Genomic DNA, 17,241 nt, shown 5'->3' on the forward strand with positions numbered 1-17,241 from the left:
GCTGCTGTTTTATTCTGTAGCTTCATCTCATATTGCAGAAAGGGATTCCTAGCTTCATGATACTTGAGAAATTCTTTCTGCAATAAAGCAAATAAAACAGCAACTTCAGCAAATGTTGCAGCCAGAAAGCACTGGATCAGAGAGATCCCAATGCAAATGGATTTGGGGAGGTCGGTGTGTGGTTTTGAGGGGCAATAGCATAGTGATCACATACTGAAATGGTCCAATATTTGTGGAATTGTGCAGAAAACGATGCATTGAACAGACACCCAGAGAAAACACCACAGCACCACATCACAGTCATCCTGCTGACTGCCTCACTTTGTTGTACTGGTAACCACCTGGCAGCTAGCAGGCTGCATGGTGCAAATAAACCAGGAGCAGGGGACCATAACCTTGAGGCTGTTTGGGATAATGTGTCCCAAATTGAGGGGAGGGAGGGAGCAACAGATCAGGATTTTGGATGCGGGAAAGGGGTTAGTGAGGATGAGTAGAGGGCACCACCCCTGCAATCCCTCCAGCGTCATCAGTGTTGATACAGAAGGAGGCCAGAGGCTGCTGTCCTGTCCCACAAGCAGTGCTATGGGAATTGGTAGTTCTGTCTCCTATTTGGGTGCCAGTTTTCCCAGTTGGGAAACTGGTGCAGAAATTATTGTATCTAAATTGGGCTACCACAATGAATATCACAATACGTAACATACCTTTCAACCCACTCTCATCAAAATACCATTGTGGTGAGTTAGATGAGGCAACCCCTCTCCTGCCTCTCCTAGGGGTGGGTGGAGATGAAAGAATTAATATTGAGGCCAAAGTTTCTGTAGAATCTGGGGCTTCTTTTAATAAGGCTAATCAAGACTGTGCTGCATCTTGAAGGAGCTTGAAAATTGCAGCATTCTTCAAATCTTATGTAGCTCTCTTGAGCACACATTAAAAATATTATCTGCAGTTCCTGTAAATATGAAGTAGTGGGTAGAGAAAGGTGTGTGGACACAAACCAAGGGACAATAAGGTTGTAGTATGAAATTGGACATTGCTGCATTAGATAAAGAGTAAAGATCCATTTGCACAGTCCCAATCTACTGCTAGGAGAAAGTGAGGACTGCAGATGCTGGAGATCAGAGCTGAAAATGTGTTGCTGGAAAAGCGCAGCAGGTCAGGCAGCATCCAAGGAGCAGGAGAATCGACGTTTCGGGCATAAGCCCTTCTTCAGGAATGAGGAAAGTTTCCTCATTCCTCATTCCTGAAGAAGGGCTTATGCTCGAAACGTCGATTCTCCTGTTCCTTGGATGCTGCCTGACCTGCTGCGCTTTTCCAACAACACATCATGAGCAAACTGAAGCTGGGTAGGTAAACTGAGGGAGAAAGAATCCAATTTCTGTTGAATTGCTTTAAAGTTAGTGTTGATGAAGTAAACCATGTAGGGGAGACAATGACCTAGTGGTATTATCATTGGTCTGTTAATCCAGAGACCCAGGTAATGTTCTGGGGACATGGGTTTGATCCACCCTCATCAGATAGTGGAATTTGAATTCAATAACAATCTTGAATTAAGAATCTAACGAGGACCATGAATCCATTGTCAACTGTCAGGGAGAAAATCTCATCTGTTCACTAAAATGCAGCTGTTCTTACCTGGTCTGGCCCACGGCAATGTGGTTGACTCTTAACCGCCCTCTAGGCAATTAGGACTGGGCAATTAAAAACTGGCCAGTGATACCATCATCTCGTGAATGAATAAAAAAAAGTTATTTAACTTAGGCATATCAACAGAACATATTTACCTTCATGTGAATTGAGAAAATGTTGATCTTTGTGACTCAAAGAAATGGATAAAAGGGCAAATTAATCAATTGTGGATTGGGAAAATGTGACCTGATTCCTAGCAACAATTCATTCAATATCAGTATACTCCTTGCAACATCATTCACATCTGCTTAAGAAAAGGATTATCATCACACACCTTACAGAATGTAATGGTAAGACCCTTGTGGCACAGGGCCAGTATTCCTCAGCCAGGAAGCCTGACCTGCTCCAGAAGTGTATAATAACATCTTTGAACAGGTTGATTAGAAAATATATGGAATCTAAAGATTGCTGGAATGATAAAATTGTAACTTATGGAAAAAAACTTGTTTAAATGGCCATTGTGTGTGCCTTCTGCGCGACCCACCCCCCGCCTTGCTGTTGAATTTTGTGCAAGAATGATTCCAAGAAGTAATTAATTTATTTATTTTCATCTTAATTTGAAATTATCATTCAGCCAAAGATCATGAATAACAATGGTTCATGGGGAACAGATTGGTATGACAATGCATCAACCGTGACCTGAGATAGAAATGCTGGCAGGCTATTCGATAGGAGGAATGAGCTTGGGGAAGTTACAGGTCAGAGAGGACAAGTATGTTTTCTACCAGGAGCTTTTGTAGAAGTGATACAAGTATTAGGAAATTTAGATTTCTCTGGCTAGTGCTTCCAAATAAACATGGTGAACTATAACCTGGTGTTGTATGATTTTTAACTTTGTCCACCCCAGTCCAACACCGGTACCTCCAAGTCACATTTCTAATTTGGAAGCCTTCTCTGTGTTTGGAATTAGACCAGCAGTATCCCACCTTTACACAGACTGGCAACTTGATCTTGTTCAGGTTTGTAAAACTCTGCTCCTGTGCAATTTTTTTTTACTGTCTGATAAAACCAACTGCATCGCCTTTGCTGAGGATGGGGTTCTACCAGCACAAATCCTTTCTGTATGCCAAGCACATTCATCTAGGAATGGCTCACCATCACCTTCTCAAGTGTTATGATGGCTGCATTTGCGGCAAACGTCACTGCTCAGTGAAACAGCAATTTGCACATGTAAAACCGGAGTGGTGATTTTAAACTCATATCCAGCATCTCTTCTTAAGTTTGGCATACAAGTAACTTCAACACTTTCTACAATTATAGGGAGTTAAGTCAACATGAATAACTGCTTATTGATGATGGAATTCATAAAGAAATTTTTTTTCTATAGTGTACATTTATGCTGGCTGACAGAAGAAGTAACAGACTCTCATGAACTAACAATCATTCCTGAGCAGACAGTGCTCTGAAAATCCTGAATGTTTGCAAATCCAAACACTTGCTGTCTAATGCATCAGTTATCATACTGTGCCTTTCTGTTCTGTTTCTCATCAGGCGCAGTGACTATTTACTAATACAAAAGATTAAAAACATTGGATGCAATGGTACATGGATCACGGAGGCCATTTTTAATGGTGGTCCCTTGTCTCCTACATTGGGAGTACACACTCTGGGCATTTAGGGATGGACAATAGGTTCTGGCCCTGGCAGAGATGCCCACCTCCCATGAAAAAAAAACCTGGAACTCTATTAATTGAGTTTTGTTCTCGGGCCCATCACTCCTCAATTCTTGCTTCTTACACTTAGCTGTATTCTTGAGTCACTCGCCAAAGTCAGAACAAGCAAATGCTCAGCCACATAGGGTTTATATGGATTGGTAAGCTGATTTATTTTACTGTAAAATGAACAATCGATGTTTGTAGTGAGACTCTCTTAATTTAATCAATATGAATTACTTTTGTTTAATAATATAAAATAAAGAACATAGCACATCCACACAGTCCTATCTTGTTTGACTTCATCAGAATAGTTCCTAAACCTGCGTTCTCTTGCATTCATGTAACTTTAACTGGACCTTCTTTGGTGTCATCATTCTGTTTCAAAGACCTCACTGACTGTGCATCCTCTGTTTCAATAAGGTCCTTGGCAATTGGTTTATCTGAACTTTTTAATTATCTTTTGCAATTCACAACCTGATTAAAAAAACCTGCCAAGTGCTTGGGATCAGCGATTCTCCAACTCAATGAGTGTGAAGAGACTAGCGACTCAAACTATGGAAAAAACAACATCAAACATCAACATTTTAAGTAGGCTTTGTCTCAGAGCCCTTTTCTTCACATGGGAATATACTATGCTTTTTTATTTAAAATTCCAACATTTAAAACAACTCTTTATCCAGAGCTTTTCTGTGGAGAAAAAATGTCAAAATGTCCTGAAATACGACACCTTCGAACCACAATTTCCAAATGTTTTCTTATTATTCTGCCAACTCAGTAGGAATGCATTGTGAACTGTTTGAAATGTTGTATAATTCTCGTCGCTCGTAGTCATAAGCAGGGAGAATCACGATCTGCACATTGAATTTACATGTGGAAACCCGAAGTGGGAGAATCAGTTAACAACTCAGAGGGCCTTAGGAATCCTTCTACATCATTCCTGTGGTATAAGGTTGGATTTAGTAAAATTATTACCACCCCCAGGAGATTATCTGACTGCTGGGTGGTTGAGCAAGAGTGTGGTTTTGGGAGGGCGATGAGTGTGGAGAAAGGGTTGGGTGATGGAAGAAGCTTATTATTTAGTCACAGTATTGTGGCACCATGGTGTGATTAAGGCTTGCTTGATAGACTTTTCCTGCCTCTCACTTTTCATATTCATAAATTTGTGCCATCTGGGACCCTTTGCCTTCACTCTCAGTTTTATATTAATAAGTGTTTCTTTGACTGCCTTGCTGCCTCCCTTTTTCCTTCACCGTCTGTTTACAGAAAGTATCCACACCTTCTGTGGCAATCTCGGTGTAATTATTATTCAGCTGGAGCTAAATCTCCTTGAGCTTCTCCTTGGCAACCTCTAATTTAAGCTTCTCTAAGTGGTCTCTGCATGTTTTTTGAAGTCTTTTCTTTAATGGCCAGTGTCTTTCTGTGAGCTGGTGCTCATTCTTTGCGGTGTTTGATTTTGGTAATTTACTCAGACTTATAGCCTGGTTCTGTCATCATCCAATACTTCAGCCTAATTAAATTGCTACCATTTGTTGTGATTAGGGTTCTTTTCTCCCTAATCTAATGTCAAAGGATTAGTTCCATACTTGAGATTATTCTCCCTATAAGATACTGTCCCTGTAAGCAAAATAACCAGAATGTAGCTTGTCAGGAATGATCATGGATCCTTTTGTAGCTGGTATACATTCTGGGTTACCCTGAAAACTTCTCCAAATTGGCACAATAAGTTGCCAGATGGATCATATAACACAATCAGAAAACTAGTGATTCACATTTGTTGGGTTTTAGAGTAGATGTCAGTAAGAGTTGGAGAAAACAATTATATAAATAGAATATTTGATTTCTCAGTTATCTTATCATGTTCATGATTGTAAAAGGATCGACCTCTAGCAGTACACAATGGGAACTTTTGTAACTTGGATCACACAGTAAGAAACCTTGCTGCATGAGAAAACACCCTTTAGTCTGGAGTACAATTGCAATAAAAAGATAACAGAATTGAAGAACCTCAATTGCCAACCAGAATACAGAACAGCCTTGGTTACCTGAATGTCAATTATCCGAATTTCGGATTATCCAAATAAGATCTCAAGATCCCGCAAAAACATAATCTATTATCCGAACAATCAGTTATCCAAATAAAATACATCTCGCCTGTCTTGTTTGCATAATCGAGGCTGTTCTGTATATGCCTTCCCTTCCTTTGAAATCAATTTGGTTAAAAATTAAGATTTCACTATTAAACAACAATACCAACAAATTAATGTATAGGGGAGTTAAGTTTGTGAAATGCACAATCTGAGCAAGATGTGTAGAAGAGTACAATGTTGTCTTTGGTTTGTAATGTTACATCTCAGGACAGTTTAATGCTATGATGTATGTAGCAATCCACCCTTGACATTCAATGGCTTTACCATTGCTGAATCCTTCACTAATGAAGTCCTGGAGGTTACTGAACTGAACTGGGCCAGCCGTGTAAATAATGCAGCTATAAGAACAGGTCAGAGCCTGTTCTGACTCCCAAAGTTTGTCACCATCTAAAAGACACAAGTCAGTGGAATAATGAAATATTCTCCAATTACTTGGACAAATGAAGCTCCAATGACATGCAAAAGCTCGATACCATCCAGAATAAAATAGCCTGCTAGTTTGGTACCCCCCATCCACTATGTGAATTTTTTACTCTTTGCACACTGATGCACAGTGACATCTACACGATGCAATAACTCACCAGTGCTCCTTCCAAATCTGCAACTTCTGCCACCTAGAAGGACAAAAGCAGCAGAAGCATGTGAACACTACCACCTGTAAGTTCCTCTCCAGGTCTACTAGACATCACCCCTCTAATAACACTGTGGATGATCAAAAATTCCATGGACTGCAGGGATTCAAAAAGACAGTTCACCACAACATTTCTTATGGATTAAGATGTGCAATAAATCCTGGCTTTGCTAGCGACGTGCCATAAAATAATTTATTAAAATGGATTTTCCCCACAGAAAGGAGATTCAGTATATTTTTAGGAATATATTTTCTTTATATTTCTTAGTTCATTTTGAAGATTTCTGAATATTTGTTAGATAGTCTCTGATCTTGTGTGTCTAGTATTGTACATTTGCACTAAAGAAAATGTATTTTTGTAGCCTATTTTTAGATTCAAAGATGAAAACATTCATATTTAAGAAAGGAAGTCAAAATTTGACAAATGTCTATTAACAATTACCCAGTTATATTTTTGATCAAATGATTGATTCTGGAACCATTTATAAAATTAAAGGTGTTTTTACTTTCTCCTATACACGAATCAATTTGCTTTTATGACTGTACTCTATTTGTGACCACCTCTCCAGGCTGAACTTTTCTCAGTTGTGTTGTTGTGGTTCTTTTATTGCCATGCACTAATTGTGTAGCATATAGGGAGTAAGGTAAAAGCAGCATGAAAGCAAGGGACCTTGCATCAGCTTCTTGTCAATGGCCTGGAAGACTGATTTTGAGTGATAGCAATAGTGTTTTAATACGTTGATGTCCTTTGTCAATTGTGTTCATGTTTAGTGGGTTCTTATTCTTCCATACATTCTTGTAAATTTTGTATTACAATGTGTTGCGACTTCCCGCTTCCATGAAAGTTTTCTGTCCCAAGCAGGCCAAGGACCTGATTCAGCTTCAATGTGTACACATCATTTTCAAGAAGTTAACTGTTTTGCATAAAACCCCATCTGTTATTGGCCAGATGGCACCTGTTTGATCAGTAAGTTGAATCTCTGAGTGCATCAAGCAGATAAAATAAGATTGTGGCCTTTCCACTGCCAAGGAATCTGAGCTCCATTTGTCCAGGCTGGTCGGGAGACATCATTTCAAGAGGTTATGCATAGTTTGGCTTTCCTATAAATTACTGTAGTTTGAGAATATGGCATCATTTTTCTAATGGATTCTTACTCTTCATGGCGTATGTTTGTTGGAACATCAATACTTTGTCTCAGGTAATTAATAAATCAAAGGATGAGACAGGAATATGAGGGAAAATCAGAACATACTATTTTCCCTCCTGAAGGAGGGAAATGTCATTGGTAGCTACTGTTGTCATGGAGGTCAGGTAAAGGGAGGATCATTCTTTGGAAAACTTAACTTCATAGTTGTTTTTTTGGTATACTCTTCCTTAAGGAAGATAAGGAAAATGCTTTCCCAGTATCCGAGGAGAAGGCTGGTTCCTGTTGAACTGAGCAGCAAACGTGCTTCATTTTTATATAACAGGTAAAGGATTACTTTATAATTTTATAGTTACTAGCAAATATAACTGAACATAATACCAAAAGTGCCTAGGAGCAACTAGAAAATATAGTAACAAGATAGCAAGGATAGAAAGGCTTGTCTCCCTGTTAGCTAAGCAAAAGTGGCAGCTTGTCATTATAGAGGTGAAGTAATGCCTCAGGTGTGTCGAAATTTGTGTTCTAACTGAGATGTTGAATGTGAAAATTTACCACCTTGAATCTGCCTGTTACTGGTCAATCTGAACATTGTGCAGCTACCTTTCCTTTTATCTGTATGAATGAATACATGTAGCATTTTTTATTTACTCTCTGATTGATCCAAACTAACCACATTCATTTTCATTGAAGGGACTAACTTTGCCTGAGAATTTCATGCCAAAAACAATATTGCACATTTAATCCAGTAAAAGTGTCCCAAGATGCATCACAGGAGTGAAATCAGATAAAAATAAGTAGGCAATATTAGATCCAAAACATCCATGGCAGACTTTAAAATTAGTTTGAGATGGCTCATGAATTGTTGTAATAATACAAAATACACCAAAAGCTCTTAGCTTTTAGAAATTTGTGTTCTAACTGAGATGTTGAATGTTGAAGGCCCATGCACATTAAAAAGCCTCAGCTTTAATTTATCTGCTGCCGTAGTTAAAGGTGTCAACTGTTCAACTGAACTTAATTCCAAAAAGGGTTTGTACTTTGTTCATATAGGCATCAGTACAGGAGGTGAAGCAGTCTCTCAGAGTCCTTTAATAATCTACAAGTTCACCGCTGGCACACAGTCAAATCTGCTTTGAAAATGTAGAATGTAAATTATGTATGAAGGCCCGAACTGACTTTGAAGTAAAATGGAGTTAAGCCTCAGGTTTAAATACACAAGAAATGGAGCAGGTTCAGGTCAGACATGCATATTATACTTTATCCGATTATGTTATGTGAAGTCAATCGAGAATGAAATCAGGCCAGGTGTAGAGTGAAGAATAGGTAAATCTTTTACTGAGAGACCTGCACCTTGTGCTGTCACAGCATGATGCTATGAAGGTATAGAACAGTTCCATTTGAAGCAAGTAATGTGACTTTTTTACTGGCCCAATTTTAATTGTGTAAGTGAATGTGTTGGAACTGAACTAAAATCAGATCCTGTTCAGCTAATTAAAGATACAGACCCTTGAGATTTCAAGTGATATCTTTGTAAAACATTATCTGTCTATGTTTCCTCAGCATATATTATGTGATAACTCAAACAAAATGTAATCAACCTTGGATTTACCTCACATTTAGATCACTTAAAAATTGGTGTCCTATTTTTGTCAATGCTTTGAGCCTTTTTTCATTTCATTATGCTTTACATAATACTTTTTCTTTTGCACATAAATTGCATAATATTTACAGCAGGTAAGCTGGAGCTATTGCTAAACAACTGTGATAAATAGTAGCTTAGAAGTCCTTGTTCAAAAAGAGTATGCTTTTCTTCAACCTGCAATGATTATCGCATTTAACCTTGAAGGTAATTATTACACATTGTGTCCTTCCTTCATTTTGTATCAGTTAGATGCACTTCATAAACTTTGACCTCCAACAGGCATGCTGACATTGTTCTACCTCCACCCCGTGAAGTTAATGTTACTCTGACCTGAGAAGTGTTGACTTGGTTTGATTAAAAGCTGTGTAGCAGGAGGCATTTTTCCAATAGAACAACACTGTTTCATTTTATTTTTTGCAGTTGAAAGGTAATGCACCCTCCTTCAATTTAGGACCTAGATTTGCATACTTACAACATTTTTTAAAAATGCTAATTCCTTGCACTAGTTAACATTGCCTATTTGTGTTGCACAGATCAGAAAGGATGCAGTTTTGAGATGTTGGTGGTGCCATTGCCTTTTCCCTAATTAGCTTGTTAATAGACTTAATTGGCTATCTGCTACAGGTGAGCAGAAATTTGCCACATTGACCCTGCCTCCACAAGATTGTTCAGAAAAAAGTGGCCTATCGGACATTCATTTGACAACTTTTTATTGTTCTTGCATCCTAACTTCTCTCTTCAGGGTCAGGAAACGTCAGCCCGACCTCTGAGTTCTAGTGTCATCCTTGCATGTCTTATTTGCATCTTCTCTAGTACTTGTTTATCCCCTTTTTAATATGAAGACAATTATAATGGCTAACCAGCAATGCTGCTATAAATAATCGTGTATTTATTGGAGTGTGTGTTCCCTGATAATGCTGTATTTGCTCCCGAGCATCTTGTTCTTTGTATCTTACTACTTTGGAACTTAATTCTAACTTGTAAACTCAAGCTGACATGATATTACTTGTGCTCCTGCATCCAAATGGTGTAACTGTTTTGTTCAGATCCCAGTTTGCTTCTACCCAAACTATCTAATTTGCTTGATTTGGCACTAGTATTTATACAGGTAAATTTCCTCCGTGACATCTCTTCGACAGATTCTATCTGGAATTGTTTTGCAATGTTAGAGCTTGAATCAGAGTTATTTTAGCCACACCTAGGTCTGTGTGGTAACATGGTGCACACTATTTCCTTATTATTGACTGTTAGTTTTACTGGGTAGAATTTCAGACTTTTGATATTCCTTAATTCTACAATTTAGGCTCTCAGTGGAGATGTGTCTTGCATTATTGAGGTTTTTTTCTGATTGCTTGCCATCAATCAGCCAAACGTATTTCCTTTTAGGTGCTCATGATCTGCTGTTCAATATCAGAAAATAACACAACATAAGAAGAAAAAAATTACTTAAATAAAATATTTACTCTGTTGGAGTTGAAATGATGGGCAAGAGTGAAATACCTGTTTATCTTTCACTGGCACGGATCACCTACTCTGGTCACTCTCAACTTGTTTGCTTGAGTTTTGAGGTAATGCACAGGTGCTTATTATTCATTCCTCTGAGTTTCCCATTGACTGATGTGCCAGTAGTTATAATAAAAGCTGCATTACAGCATGACATGCTATGGGTTTAAGCACACTGCTTCAGCTCAAGATTAACACAAGCCTGCATAAGGCCCTGGAAATGAGATTTAGCATGAGGTGAACTGATACACTATCATTGCAGAATTTTCGTATAAACATTTTAATTTGAGAACTGGATAAACCTGTCTGCCCAGCCTGGCCTCAACTTGCTATGGGCTGACTGTTTCAGAAATGATCAGTGCGTTTGTCATCTTGTAATGTTGATACCAGGATGGTTGCTTGACCTTTTAGGGCTTTCAGCTTTTATTAATATTAAAAAAAACAGTTTCACCTGCCAACCATTGACACAGCTGCTAAACCTAAGCTCCAATCCAGTGATTATGCCCCAGAAATCCTTCAGGCATTTTGAGATTTGCCTGGCAGTTATACAAAGGAATGCTGTTTTAGCGTCAGCCTTGTTATTAAGTATGACTCTAAATTTTAGATGGTTGTGGTTGAAAGAAAATTTTGAATTCTCAAGAATTTGTTTTCATGATTTTCATTACACAGGGTTATAAATTCTTCTTGAGAAATTTATCATGCTAAAAAAATGCAATGTTAATGCAAACTTTAACATTAATTAATAACAAGTAGTATATTGTTGGAACCCTGTACAATTTTGGAATGTGGATATTCCTGGCTAGGCAAACATCTATTGGTTATCCCTAGTTGTCCTTGAGAAAGTGGTAGTGATTTGCCTTCTCAAACACCCACAGTTTAATTGATGTAGATACTCCCATAGTGCTGTTAGGAAGTGAGGGCCAGGATTTTGACACAACAGTTTCCCCAGTCAGTATGGTATGTGATTGAAGTGAAGCTTGTGAATGCTGATATTCCTGTGCACCCCCTGCTACCATTACCCCTGACTGTAGAAATTACACGCTTGAAAGATGCTACTGAAGAAAATATATACAACCTCTATAATGCGGGGATATTTGGCATCATCTCTATCAAACTACAAATAAACTTGATTAAACATCATCACAGCAATTATTTGTTGGACCATCTCACTTTGGGACAGAACCACAAACTGACAATGTACATGTATTTTTTGAAGTTTTGAGTATTGCTGGGGTACAGTTGCATGGATGTCAGCATCCACCTGGAATCTTGACCAGGCTTTGTCTAGGGTAGATATTACCATTTTCACTGTGCTTTAGGAAAATAACTCAACCTGTTTAATGGGACTGTTTTCTTTGTCAGTTTTGCGTTAGTTCTGGTGAAGTCCTAAAATTTGTATCTCTTTCAATATTCTAATAATTATATTGTATTATAAAAACAATCATATTCATAATCATGGTATGTGTCAGATTACATGCCATATTTTGTACATTTATATGGAGTTTAACCCTCTTTCTGTTCTGTAAGATCATGCGAAATAGGCACAGGAGCTCGTCCATTTAATAAGGTCACGGATGATCTAAGTATGGCCTTAACTACACTTTGCTGCTGACCCCCATAACCCTCAGTTCCCCAGTCAATGAAAAATCTCTCTAACTGAGCCTTCACTGATCCATTGGATCTTGGTGGAAGAGAATCCTAGAGACCAATGACCTTACAAGAAGAGGAATTCCTCATCATCTCCATTATAAAAGGGAAACTCTTATTTTGAAACTATAACCCTAGCTTTAGATTCTCCTGTGGGAGCAGTTTTATCTGGAATGCTCTCTGGTCACTAGCTGCTGACTTCTTTGTGGAGGGTCTATCTGTCCCTCTTGCAATGCTAGGCCTCAAATGTTTGCTAACTGAAGAATGTGTAAAGCTATAATATCTATAAGATGCACAGCAGAAATTTGCCAAAGATCCTCAGACAGCGCCTTCCAAACCCACAACCACTTCTATTTAGAAGGACAAGGACATGGGATCACCACCAGCTTCAAGTTTCCCTCCAAGCCACTCACCATCCTGACTTGGAAATATATCACCGTTCCTTCACCGTTGCTGGGTCAATATCGTGGAATTCCCTGCCTAATGGCATTATGGGTCAACTCACAGCAGATGGATTGCAGCGTTTCAAGAAGACAACTCATCACCACCTTCTCAAGGGCAACTAGGGATAAATGCTAGCCCAGCCAGCGATGCCCATATCCCACAACAATGAATAAATAAAAAAAAGTAGCCTCACAAAGTAAAGAATTGTAATGATTACAAATTATGTATAAGCTCTCGATCTGCTGGAGTTGCAACTTTGTGGTTTGAAAAGTATTAAAGGAAAGCATACATCTTGCTTCTTACTCTGTTGTTTGTATTCTCAAGCACAAAGTTTAATGATAGAGGGCCTCCAGATTCCTGCTTTTACCTCAGCTACTGCGCAGGTTTTCCCACTCCAGAGATCAACACCTAAGTGTGTTTCAAAGCCTTCCGCACTTCCACTGCTATTTCCACAAATATGTCTTTACTAATGCCTTTCCCGAAGGAACCTTGCTTTAATTTCAATGTGAAGGGCTCTTACTCAAGAATCTCCCATGTGCAGAAAGATCTATCCGTCATATCAATTCCTTTCAAAATCTCAAAAGTTCATCCAAATCACCCTTTAACTTTCTGTATGAACAGTGGCTCAGTGGTTAACACTGTTACCTCACAGCACCAGGGACCTGGGTCTGATTCCAGCCTTGAGTGACTGTCTGTGTGGAGTTTGTACATTCTCCATTTCTGTATGGGTTTCCTCTGGCTTCATCCCACAGTCCGAAGACGTGCAGGTTAGGTGGATTGGCCATACTAAATTGTACAATAGTGTCCAGGAATGTGCAGTTTAGGTGGGTTAGCCATGGGAAATGCAGGGTTACAGGGGTAGGGTAGGGAGGTGGGATGATCTTCGGAGGGGAGTGTGGACGCGATGGGTCAAATGGCCTGCTTCCACTCTGTAGGGATTCTGTGACTGAAAGGGGTACCAGCATTGTTTATGTAACCTCTCCTCTAAATCCCTGATAATGTTTTGGTACATCTGCGTTTTCCTCCTTCCAAAACCAATATTGCCTTTCTAAGGTGCGGTGCATCAAACGCATGCAGTACCTAAATTGTACTAGCCAATACTTGCAGATGTCACTAACCAGTCAGTTTGGATGTTACATCCCCATTTCAAAGTGCTGGTATCACCATCCCCCTGAAAAACCCACCTGTCACTCAGCTCCTCTATAACCTCCCCTTTCTTTATAATGCTTTTACACACAACATTAGAGCTTAACTCTGTGCCCACCACTCCAACACCCATCTGTTTCAATCTTTTTAGTTTTGTTTCTGTCTTGCTCATAGTACGAACACCTTTGATGATTGTATTGGATTAATGACCACTGATGACGTCTTGACTAAATTTAATTTCCTTACTCAGGTATGTAACATAGTAAAACATACCTTGGGATATTTTGCTTTGTTGAGGGCACATGATGTCTCAATACAAGTTACAGATGTTCTTATTCAGTGATGGCTTTTATTCTTCATAAGGCAGGGGAAAGTACTTCTAGTTTTTTAAGCAGTTTTCTTTGTAGACACCGAGAGATGGTGATGACTTCTGGGTTGAAATTTTGTTTCGAAGTATGTGGGGAACAGGATGGGGTGCTGAATCTGCCAATGGGGAACAGTCACTGAGTTGGAATTTTGACCAGTGTGTCATGGTTCATGGAGACAGAATCCCCTGTCCATTTAACACGAAGCATGATTGCTTTCCAACCCAACAGGCCAATCAGAGGCCTTCCTGTTTGAGAGGAGCAGCAGCCTGTAATAAAGGTAAATCGCCTTGAGGGTGCTTGAACATAGATGTGCCTTCTTACTAACTATTTTCATAAATTTAAATAAAGGAAACCAGACCAGTGTGGCAGACTTGAGGGTCATGATGGAAGGCATGAGGTGGGGAAAATCTCTCAATAAGATGGCCTTGGCATTCGTTTCCATCAGGGAAGACAGGGAGGTGCTACAGGTCTGTTTGAAGACAGCTTGCCAATGACTGCCCATCCCCAGGCGACGTAAGTGGGCCACCATCATTTTGTATTGATTGGAAACTACTGGAAAATTCCACCAAAGCCAAAATGGCCAGTGCAGGGCAGAGGACAAGTGCAGGTCTTTTCAGATCCTCTCTGCCTTGTTCTTGACATCACCAGAGCCTGAAAATGCAGCCCCCTTTGTCTACATTACCAAAACTTTACTAACAGATAAAAATCAATCACACATAACCGAAGTGGCAGTAAGGCTAAAATTTGAGTTGGAAGCTAATTATTAATTGCTCTTGCTTCGCTGTCCTGTTATGGTCTAATCTGGACTATTCGATTAGATCCTTAACATGTTTGGCAACCCTACTCTTTTTTTCAATAAACATCTGACATAACATTAATTACATCACAATGTGTGGTCACAATGACATGCTGCATGCTTAGTTTCTCTCAATTTAAAATACGTTTGTTGAGTACTTTCTAATGGAGACAATGCCTAATTGATTCTCTCTCTACCATTCACAATGACAAGAATAAGTCATGACTTTTGATTTCATCTTTGACCAGTGTATTTTTAGGATTGATTCCAGGCAGGATTTGTTCCCAAAATAGACATGAATAGGATACAGTGAACCTTTTCAAATGATGTTTATGTAGCTGCTGTAAATCAAACTTACAGCATTGTTTGCAGGTTTTATTCTGTTGACAGGAAATTTGACCCAAAGATGCAAATGTTCAAAGTATCAGCAACAGACATATCTGCAGTGTACTTTATCACAGTTTTCTGGTAGTATCCCTTTAAGGAAGGTCTTTATGACTATCTGTGGTTACCAAGAGCATCACAGTGGATCAGGAGGACTGGTTTCAAGATAATATGGCATCAGAGCAAGGTGTTTCCAACACAAGAGAATTTAACGATAACTTCCTCGTAAATCTGTCCACTCCACGCGACATAACTTCTAAGGAGCCTTGTGCTTCTCCAGGTTAGTGTTTAGCCTTAAAGATGAAAAAGATGGACATCATACAGTGTGAAGACAATGTAAATCTCAAAGCGTCATCTCTAACCCGAGCTAGATTGGGCTTACGTTTCAAAGTTACCAGGGATTCATTCACCCTTACAATGAGTGACTTTCAGACCTTTTATTCCAGGACATGCAACACTCAACCAAGATCCCATCTGTCTGCTCTGGAGGATGTAAAAGAGCACCAGACATTATTTCAAAGAAGAACAAGGGAATTATTCCTCATCTTGACCAATATTTATCCCTTATCAAATTCAGGTTACCTGGTTGTTATCACTTTTCCTGTTCATGCGAGTTTGCTGCGTGCAAGTTGGCTGACACATTTCCTACATTACAGCAGTGACTTTATTGGCGATAAAATGCTCGGAGATGTTTGTGGGTCCTGAGAAGTGCTATATAAATTCAAATCTGTCTTTATTTCTAAATCTCTCTGAGATATATTGAAAATTCGTGACTTTGTCAACAGGGTAAAACGTATCTCCTTTTTTCTGCTGACAGATTAGATCATTCACTGGACTGATCAATAAGATATTGGAGCAGAATTAGGCAATTCAGCCCATTGAGTCTGTTCCACCATTGGATCATGGCTGACGTAGTTCTCAACCCCATTCTCCTCATAACCCTTGAACCCCCTGCTAATCCCCTTCTGCCAGTCAGTTAATCCTCTATCTATGCCAGTACCTTGCCCCTAGCACCATACGCTCTTATCTTATTTAGCAGCCACCTGTGCGACACCTTGTCAAAAGTCTTCTAGAAATCACCTTTACTGGCTTTTCTTGATCTAATTTGCTCATGCTTTATGTGACTTGGTCTCAAAATTTGTTTAATAAGTCTCCTGTGAAGCACTTTGGATTTTTCACTCCACTAAAGATTTTATATCAATGTAAGTTGTCATTGCTGTGTCTGTGTACTTGTGTGTATGTATCTACTGGGGAGTGGATTAGATTCTGTGGATAACATTCATTATCAACACTCACTGTTGAAGCTCAGAGATGACCAGTTGGCTGACATGTGAGGGGGTGGTGACAAAGGTCCACTGAACTATACCCCAGTGCAGTCAGTCCCTACTGTTAAGCAGAGGGCAAAAAATTGGCAGAAAAACAAAAACAGCTGATGCTGATTCCACTGCAAACCTTTCTGAAATGTAAATTTTGCTGTTACATCACAAAGGTATTGAGGCATCTATTCACTGTAATTTGCAATTAATCACAGTGAGGCAAAGTCAATTGATTGACTTAAGTAAAGATCTTCAATTGTAGACTAACTTGTAAATCTGTACTACCTAGACTGGATATGCATTGTGAGGCTGGGTCTTATTTCTATAATCAGATATTTCTCATTTATGCTATCATTAGATGGCTTTCCAAAATTCATTTGGAGCTTGCTGTTATGTTATCAGAAGAATAGCAATAATTTCTGTTTAATTTGCATTACCTGTTCAATATCATTTTTGTTTGGAGGTGTATTCCGCAAATCTTCATAGCAGATGCACCTATGCAATATCTTGCACTTTCACATTGGCCTCATCAGAAAGTGTTCCATTTAAAAATAAAAACAGACTTGTGTTCTTCAATTCAACATTTTTATGTCCACTGTATTGTTACAACGATGGACTATTCCCAGAGATAGATCTGCCCAAAACAAATGTATAGCATCACTAACGAGTTAATTTTCCCAAGGTGCTTCACAGGATAGGAAGGAGACCTGAATTGCACAAAATATTCCAAA

General features: G+C 39.1%; 1 protein-coding gene across 11 annotated transcripts in view; it reads left to right on the plus strand.

Moving 5' to 3' along the window:
- The window catches only part of LOC122540403 (protein polyglycylase TTLL10-like), a 159,576-nt gene that overhangs the window by 55,325 nt on the left and 87,010 nt on the right, over nucleotides 1–17,241 (plus strand). The window contains exon 1 of one of the 11 annotated variants that reach the window (XM_087980332.1): nucleotides 15,218–15,474. The exons of the other annotated variants lie outside the window; for them this stretch is intronic. Within the exon in view, the coding sequence (XP_087836458.1) occupies nucleotides 15,366–15,474 (109 nt within the window). The 5' untranslated portion in view covers nucleotides 15,218–15,365. Of the gene's footprint in view, nucleotides 1–15,217; nucleotides 15,475–17,241 lie in introns of those variants that run through there. 11 annotated transcript variants of the gene reach the window in all.

Source organism: Chiloscyllium plagiosum, unplaced genomic scaffold (assembly GCF_037043375.1).
Source record: "Chiloscyllium plagiosum isolate Xiang-an unplaced genomic scaffold, Cpla_swu_hap1 HiC_scaffold_37, whole genome shotgun sequence".
Lineage (NCBI taxonomy): Eukaryota > Metazoa > Chordata > Chondrichthyes > Orectolobiformes > Hemiscylliidae > Chiloscyllium > Chiloscyllium plagiosum.